Genomic DNA, 8,700 nt, shown 5'->3' on the forward strand with positions numbered 1-8,700 from the left:
GGGGGGGCGGGTCCCCGCTACGGCGGGGGTAGGGGTGGTGGTGGCGGGAGTCTCCCGGTGTAATCCCGAGGCCCGGCGGAGAAAGGGGAAGTGTTTCTCTGAAGACCCCCGCGGGTATGCTAGGTGCGGATCGCCCCCTCTCTCGCCCAGCCCCCTGGCTACCCTGGGTTGTGAGGTGCGTGCCGAGCCCCACCCCCGGCCTAGCTTTTGGGGAGGAGAGTCTGGGGCAAAGGCAAGGCCCGGGTCCCCTCCTCCCGCCTCCTTACCCCTCCAGCACCCAGACCTGGTGCCTCCCCGTAGGCTCTTGCAAAGGGTGGTGGGTCACAGCCCTCCCTTCTCCCCAGCCCTGCACCAGGAGGTTGCTGGCAGGGAGGGGCAATAGCCAAGTCGAGTCTCTCCGGGAGGGGGATCTCCCCTGTGAAGAGCCCTCGAGCTGGCCCTGGGGACAGAATTTAACATTCCATAGCTGACAAAACCGAGGCTCTGGGGTAGGGCTGCCCCTGACAGGGAAGGGTGCTACTAGTGCCCCTCCCAGGGTGGCATCTGTGCCCCTGAGCCCTGCCAAGTCATCTTTTCCATCTTGCCAGAGCTGCCGTCTCTGCAGTCTTTGCTCTCGAGGCCTTGGGTCAAAATGCCAGGCTCTTTCTCTTGTGTTCAGCGGGACTCAGTGACACTGCCCCCCTACCCATGTGCTGCCAGAGCTTGCGCCTGTGGTGGGCGTCCTTGGGCCTCAGCAGTGCTCAGCGCTGGCAGGTGCCCACAACGTGTAGACAGTACTAGCAGGGAAGTCAGGAAGCCTGGGTGTAGAAGGCCTAGCTGTGAGACCTTGAGCAAGTCACCTCCCTCTCTGGGCTTTCCTGCCTGGGAGGGGGCGATAATGAAGTCAGCCTTCAGGACTATCTGGCAGATTAAGTGAATTCTAATTTGTTAAATTTTCACACCCACAAAGAAAATTCTTATTTTCTACATTTTACAGATGGGGGAACTGAAGGAACTGGCATAGAGAGGTTAAGTCATTTTACCTAGGGTCACACAGCCAGGGTGACAGCTGAGTGGGCAGTGGGTGGAACTGAGGCAGAGCAGTGAGCAGAGGTAACCCCTCGTGCCAAGAGGGAGCAGACATGAGAGACCCAGGTTTGTTGCAGGGGAGTGGGAGTGGGGAGCCAGAGCGTGAAAGGCCAGGGGCCTGGGGCTGAGCATTTGTGTGTTATGTTAGGGCAGCGTGGAGCACTGAGGGCTTCAGTGTGGGAGTGATGGGTCTGATTGGCTCTTCCATTGGAGGCAGATCTGCCTGGCTGCCATGGGGAGGGTGGGTGAGGGGCAGGGCCTGGAGGTGGGGGGACCAGGGAGGAGGGCTGGGGCAAATCTGGGGTGGTGGGGGTGGGAAAGGTGAGCAAGGCTCTAGGGAAAATCATGAGGCTGAATTGACAGGACTGGATCCTGTGGGGGTCAGGGGGAGGGCTTCAGTGCCTATGAAACAGGCCCAGAGATTTGTTTTAATGTCAAGCAGACGCGGGTGTTGCCCTGCTTGGAACCTTCTAGCGGTTCCTCACTGCTCCTAGAGTACAGTCCAGACTCCTCCCCATAGCCTCTAGCGCCGGTGGGGTCTGGCTCTGCTGTCCTTCAGTTTGTTTCTTGCGCCACCAGACATAGTCTTACCTCAGGGCCTTTGCCTCTGCTGGTCCCTCCGCGTGGAGTACTATTCTCCCCCCTGCTCCTTCTCATCGCATAAACCTCAGCTAAAACACCACCTCCTTCCCTACCGCTCTCTCTAAAGCGTTCTCCCACCCCCCAGTTGCTCTCCGTTGCATCACCCTGTTTGATTTTCTTTAAAGGGTCTGTTAGTATCTGGAATCTCTTGTTTATTTGCTCATCGTCCTTTTTCTCCCACTGGAGTGTAAGCTGCATGAGAGCTCATCTGTCCTGTTTGCCGGTGTGTTCCCAGTGCATGGAACAGTGCCTGCGACGCAAGGGTGTTTGCAGCCGGCAGGTGGATGTAGGGGTCTGGAAACCAGGGCAAGGTTTGGGTGAAGACCTGGGAGACACCAGTGTCTTGAGGGGATTGAAAATGCATGTGAGGAGGAAGAAGAGCCAAAGGCTGAGGTTGGCCACAGGTACGGGGCAGGTAAAGCCAGAGCATCCTGGGAAGGAGGCTTAGAAGGAGCCTGTGGGGGAAGGAATTGGGTTCAGTTAACCAAAGAGGGGTTCAGGAAGGGGAAAGCAGTGGTCAGTCTAAAGGCTGGGGGCGGATCGAGTGGGATGAGGCAGGAGAAGTGATGTTTGGTTTCATATCACTAGACCCAGCATGGGAGGGGGAAGGGGAGACATTTCCAGAAAAGGAGTATAGCCAGGCAGAGCCCAGGGTCAGGAAAGGGAAGGCGTTAAAGGCCGGTGGTTGAGGGTGGAGTTGACCATGGCTGTGAGCTGAGGGGAAGGAGCCTGCAGAGAAAGCAGGTCCAGCGGGTTGCGGGGGGTGAGGTCTGAGGAGGTGGGGTCACGGCCTTGGGCTTGGGCAGGAGGGGGCTTTCTCCCTCTGAGACTGGACATCCAGGGACCTGCCTAGGGTCAGGCATGAGAGGGTAGCTGGCCTTGACATTCAGAGCTCTTCCCAGTGAGGAATTGAGGCAGGATGGTGGGAAAGATGAGGCTGATGGGGGCAGTCAGGGGCTGTCCAGGTGGGGAGTGTCTAGATGGTGTTTAGAAGTACCAGGCAGAGATGTGGCCAGATGTTTTCTAGGGCAAAGCCATTGGCCCAGGCCAGGACCCCTTAGCTGGATCCTGCTCTGCACTGAGACCCTTGTCATTCAGGCATCTTTGGCTGTGAGCTGTGAAAACCGACTCTGGCAGACAGAGGTTAAGATGGTGGGACACGGCGGGGGAGGAGTGTTGAAGAGGGCAAGGTGGCAGTCACAGAGTTGCAGGGCAGCAGGAGGCCTGGACTTGGGAAGGGGCAGAGAGGAGGCGAGGAGCCCAGAGCCCCAGCACAGGCTTGGGGCAGGAGCAGAGGCTCAGGATGCTGCTGCTGCTCCTCCCTCTTGGCAGGAGTGTCTCAGCCAACCTCCGCTGCAGTTTTTAGTTCCAGGAAGGGGCCCCTGCTGTCCTTCCTGAGGCTAGGGGAGGGTTCAGTCCTCCAGACTGTGTCCTGCGGGGCAGAAGCACTGTGATGTGTTCTTGGGAAGTGGAGAGGACCCTGAATACTATTCACAGCCCTCGCCCCTCTTCCTCTCCCCGTGGCTTCCTGAAGGCCCTGAGTGCTGGGGAAGGATGAGCGAGGGTCCTGGTGCTGGTGCCCAGCCCTGAGCTCTTTGCTGCTGCCCTTGCAGGTGCTGGGCGCCCTGTTACTGGCCATCGGCCTCTGGGCCTGGGGTGAGAAGGTAAGGCAGCGGGGTAGGACGTGGGGCTGTCTGTGGGACGAGGCGGTGGAAAGGTCAGCCCCTACACCTGCCTCTGCTGCCCTGGTACAGGGTGTCCTCTCCAACATCTCAGCGCTGACAGATCTGGGAGGCCTTGATCCTGTGTGGCTGTTTGTGGTGGTTGGAGGCGTGATGTCGGTGCTGGGCTTTGCTGGCTGCGTCGGGGCCCTCCGGGAGAACACCTTCCTGCTCAAGTTTGTGAGTACCGCCCCCCGCCAGCTCCTGAGGTCCATGGGGAACCCCAGCCTCCTTCTATCCAGTTCTTACAGGACAGCTAGTGCTTAGTAATGGGTGGTTTTATTATTATGCTATCATGATAATAATAATCATTAGATTCATACTATCTATATTTATTAGGATCTTTTCTGTCATAAGTGAACAAAACCCAGTGGCCTAAGCATAAAAGGGTATTAGTGGCTCTTGTAAGAAAAGCCTAGGGGTGTGCTGGCCGTAGGCACATTTGGACACAGGGGTCGTCACAGTGTCACTTGACCTGGTCACTCTCTGTTTCTCAGCTCTGCCCACCCCCCTCTCCCTGGGTTGGCTGCACTCCCCAGGGTGTGGAAGGATGCCGGCTTCACCCTGCCCTCCCAACAACTCCTACTGAAATCCAAAGTGCTCTCTTCCCCGCTGTGCTCCCAAAGTGCTTTAACTGCCTCTCCTTGCCTCTGATTGGCTGTCTGTGGACCATCCCTGTGTGTCGGGATAGGAGGGAGTGCTCTGATTGGTGGGCTGGTAGCACATGCCCAGTCCTGTACCTGGGAATGGGGCGAGGGGTGGAGATGACTCCAGTCCAGCTGTGGAAACTGAAGATATGTGTGGAGGGTAGTTTATCAGAGAAAGCAGGTGTGATTACCAGACGCAGGGGAATGGATGGATAGGTAAGAACAGCGCTGTCTTTTACCATCAAAACATAATACCAAGATAAGAAGCTGGGGACTCTGGGCTCCCTTGGGTCAGGGTAGGGATGGAGCTTTTCTTTGTGGCACTCCCAGGGTGTCACCAGAGCCCTGTGTCTTCTGCCCACACTGTCTGTCTGTCCCCAACCCCAGTTTTCCGTGTTCCTCGGTCTCATCTTCTTCCTGGAGCTGGCGACAGGGATCCTGGCCTTTATCTTCAAGGACTGGATCCGGGACCAGCTCAACCTCTTCATCAACAACAATGTCAAGGCCTACCGGGACGACATAGACCTCCAGAACCTCATCGACTTTGCTCAGGAATACGTGAGTCTGGTGTACAGCACAGGCTACCTGCAGGAGGTGCCTCACACACATGAGTGAAGGAGCAATTTCTCTGTGTGCTGGGACCATCCCCTCACCCATCAGGCCAGCAGGCCCAGGGAAGATATCCAGGAGTGTCCCTGTTTGAGGACAAGCCGGCCTTCCGGTCCCCATGTGCCTAGCCTCATAGCGAGACAGGTTTGGGAAACGGAAGCCAGAGACTCCAAACTGTCAGCTCCCAGGCCAGGGCTTATGACATGCTTAAACAGGAAATTTGACATAAAAATGTAGGTTTCCCCTTCTACTAGGCCCGGGGCAGTATCGGCTAGATACAGAGGGCTACATCGCTGCTGCCCCCTTTACTGGTAGAGGGGCTCTCTGTTTGCCACTGTCCCCAACACTCTATTTTTTACACCGTTGGCCCTCTTCTCTCATCTGTGTGACCACTGAACATCCTACAGTTTGAGACCCCCACAGAAGCTGTGCCCTCAAGCTTGCAAACCTAACCCTGTGAAGAAGCAGCCAGAAAACAGTTCACAAAACCTAGACGCCTCCCACCTGCGTGTTCTCGCCCACTCACATTCACTCACACCACACACAGCCACACACAGTCACCCAATCACACCTGCTTACACGGTCACATGTCTTTGGTGACATCCACCACAAAGAGTCAGCCCTCAGGTCCACAGATAAACTAGAGCTGGTGCCTCCTCAAGGGAGCTCCAACCCCGGGCAGAGGCTGACATATAGCTAGGGGGTTACAATGTGACTCATTTATTATTCAACACAATCGTGACGGGCCTACCATGTGCCAGGCCCTGGGCTAGGTACTGGGGACTCAGTGGTGAAAAAAACTGTGACCTGTCCTCATGAGGATGGCAGTCAGGGGAAGAGATGGATGATAAACAAGCAGGATAAATAAACAGTCGTGTGTGCACGTGCGTGCGCATGCATGTGTGTAAAATTAGAAATTGTGGTAAGGGCAGAGATGCAGAAGGGTGGAGGAGAGGAGTGCCCCCGAGGGACGACCTTGATGTCTCCAAAAGGAGGAGAAAAAGCAGAGACGTGAAGAGAGGGGAGAATTGTCCAGCAGGAAGAGCAGGCACCGAGCAGGTGAGAGGGGGCCGGTGAGGCCGGGCTGTGCTCTGGGAGCCATGCACGCAGCCCGCGGCTGGCCGTGTCTCACTCTCTGGTTCGGCCACCGGGCCTGCCTGTGTCTGCCGCTGCGACTGCCCTCGAGCTCCCCCAGCCTGGAGGGCCGGCTTGCGGGCTGCCTGCGGGGCTCAGTCCGTTAGAGCCGCCCGCTGCTCGATCACTGTTGCCCTGCTTTATGGCAGACCCCACGCTTGCCGTTGCCCTACCAGGAAGCAGTGCCGAGTGATCTGTGCAGGCGATGGGGCTGCGGGATGAAGCGGGCAGGTACTTAGGAAGTGGGAAGGGATGGCTTTGAGATGGCAGGATTCCCCTCCTGTCCCTGCACTGAAGAAGAGAGAAGGGCTTTGTAGAATCTCCAGGGCAAGTGTGGGGAGACCCAGCGCAGACATGGGGTTCAGTGGTGCCTCTGTCCCCATGGGACTTGGTCTAACACCTGCCCTGCAGTGAGGTCCAGAGGAAGCCATAGTCCTCGAGTCAGGATCCTCACCCTCCTGCCTCCCTATCTCGAGCCTCTCTTGGGTTTGGGAGGCAAGCTCAGGACCCCCTTCCCTGCACCCCCCCTGCTTCTGCCAGCCTGGCAGGAGCCTAGAGTTCTAGTACTCTTTGACCCCTCTCCCACCCACCTTGCCCTCCCCCGTCCCAGGCCCCGCCTGTTTGCTGTGCGGGGTGGGGAGGTGCCCGCCCACCTGGCTGTCTCTGGGTACCCTCCTAGACAGCCCTGTCTCCCTGCAACTTGGGCTTGTTCCCAAGCAGGGTGAGGCTCCTGGGGTGGGCCTGGCTCACCTGGGGCTCTCTCCTGCTCCCTAGTGGTCTTGCTGTGGAGCCCGAGGGCCCAATGACTGGAACCTCAATATCTACTTCAACTGCACTGACTTGAACCCGAGCCGGGAGCGCTGTGGGGTGCCCTTCTCCTGCTGTGTCAGGGACCCTGCGGTGAGTGGGGCGGGTGAGGAGGGGTGGGGGTGTTGCAGTGTGCAGACCCCATATGGGACAGCCCACCACAGGGCCCCACTGGGCTCTGCCCTGCTCTGGGGTTGTGGATGTTGGGGGAAGTGATTTTACACGGAAAGCTTGTGTCTGTGGGTGGCACTGAGGTCTGCTGGAGTTGGGGCTGCTTTTCCTCTCCAGCAAGACCTGTCTCTTTGATTGGAACGAGATGGAAATGGCAGGACACCAGAGGATAGGACTGACCCAGAGGCCTTCCCTGCACCTTGTATTTCCAGCTAAATGTGGCTCCGGGCAGTGTCTGCTCCTGGCCGGCTTGAAGATTGGCTGGGAGATGGCATCACTATTTGTCGCTGGTGGGTGTGGCAGGGGTTGCCCAGGCCACAGCCAGCCATGCTGGAGTGGCAGGCGATGAGGCATCCTGACCCCTTTATGGCTTTCATCAGGGCAGAAATTCCTCACAGCGACATCCCTCCTGTCCCAATTTGTCTGGGACAGAGAGGGCTAAGTTTCTCCCCATTCTTACAAAACGTGAGCAGGCAGGATTCCTAAACAGAAGGCAGGTCCAGGCTGGCATTTGCAGCCATGCACCCTGGTGTCTGGGGAAGAGGCTCACGGGCCCCAGGGAGCCTCACTTGATGGCGACGGCCGGGGCAGAATCTGTGCTTTTATCTGCTTCCCTGAGAAGGAAAAGTCGTTGCAGTGCCCAGGCACCACAGGCCCATGGGAGCCCCTCACCAAGTCGCTAATTGGCCTGTTTCCCCTCAGGAAGATGTCCTCAACACCCAGTGTGGCTATGATGTCCGGCTCAAACTGGTGAGAGGGGTAGAGACAAGGCTGGGGGCAGTTGAGGACACTGGGATGGGAAGGGGGCCGCCTCCCATAATCTCCTCCAAAAGGCCGCAGGTGCTCTGTGGGGGGGATGGGGGGTAGTGCTGAGTCTCAGGAACCCACTCCGACACCCGGGGCTGGGCATGGGGGAGGGGACCCGTGGGCTTGGGTGCATATGTGGGTTTGCTCATTCCAGCTCTTCGTTGAGCACCCACCTTGTGCCTGGCATTGCCCTGGATGTTGGGGATCCAGTGCTAATGAGACAGTCTCTCTGCTCTCAAGGAACAGAGGGAGAAACACACTAATCCCCTAGACAGATAAATATGACAGTCATGTGACAATTTCTGCTGAGAGCAGGAAGAAAATAAAAAAGGGAGGTGATGGGACAGGGGCTGGGTGGTTAGAGAAGACCTCTCAGGGGAGGGGGTGTCTATGAGCAGGAGCCAGCTGTGCAATGGCCCTGTGGTAGAGCACCAGGGAGCAGGTGCTGCAGGTGTGGGGCCCTGGGGCAGAGATGGGCTTGGCAAGCCAGAGGAGGTGTGAGATGAGGCCTGTGGTGGCAGGCGGGTCTGCAGTGGCAGGCAGGCTGAGCTGGTGCCTGTGTGTCCCTAGGAGCTGGAGCAGCAGGGCTTCATCCACACCAAAGGCTGTGTGGGCCAATTTGAGAAGTGGCTGCAGGACAACCTGGTTGTTGTGGCCGGGGTCTTTGTGGGCATCGCCCTCCTCCAGGTACTGCCATGCATGTCCCTCCCCTTGCCTAGGGCCCACCTTGGCCTTGCTGGTGGCCTCTCCCTCACCTGCCCTCTGTCTTACAGATCTTTGGCATCTGCCTGGCCCAGAACCTCATGAGTGACATCAAGGCAGTGAAGGCCAACTGGTGAGGCCACTACGGGCCATGGCCACACACCTGGCGTACCCAGGCCTCTGGTGGGGGACCTCCCAGGACCCTCCTGCTGTGCCCATGAGAGGCAAGGCTGCAGGAGGTGTTTCTGCTTGGACATGAGCCCCGTATGGGGTTCTCATGTACTGTCCGTCCACAGAGAAAGTCACTGTGGCTCTGCCTGGGCTGCTTGTCCTGGAGCTCTGTGTGCATGGAGGGTGTGTGTACACGTGCACAGGGAAGCCACTGTCTCGGC

At 57.9% G+C, this 8,700-nt stretch overlaps 1 protein-coding gene across 2 annotated transcripts; it reads left to right on the forward strand.

Moving 5' to 3' along the window:
* Positions 1-3,327: 3,327 nt before the first annotated feature.
* On the forward strand, positions 3,328-8,694 carry TSPAN17 (tetraspanin 17). Of its 2 annotated transcripts, none has more exons than XM_008584928.1 (7): positions 3,328-3,374; positions 3,487-3,611; positions 4,466-4,636; positions 6,596-6,721; positions 7,502-7,549; positions 8,177-8,293; positions 8,380-8,694. In XM_008584928.1, exons 2-7 carry the CDS (start codon positions 3,546-3,548, stop codon positions 8,443-8,445), a joined length of 594 nt encoding a protein of 197 aa, XP_008583150.1. In that variant the 5' UTR covers positions 3,328-3,374; positions 3,487-3,545; the 3' UTR covers positions 8,446-8,694. The 2 variants fall into 2 exon arrangements, with proteins under 2 accessions (XP_008583150.1, XP_008583149.1); XM_008584927.1 differs by having other exon boundaries at positions 3,329-3,374; positions 3,465-3,611.
* Positions 8,695-8,700: the final 6 nt, after the last annotated feature.

Source organism: Galeopterus variegatus, unplaced genomic scaffold (assembly GCF_000696425.1).
Source record: "Galeopterus variegatus unplaced genomic scaffold, G_variegatus-3.0.2 Scaffold3407, whole genome shotgun sequence".
Classification (NCBI taxonomy): domain Eukaryota; kingdom Metazoa; phylum Chordata; class Mammalia; order Dermoptera; family Cynocephalidae; genus Galeopterus; species Galeopterus variegatus.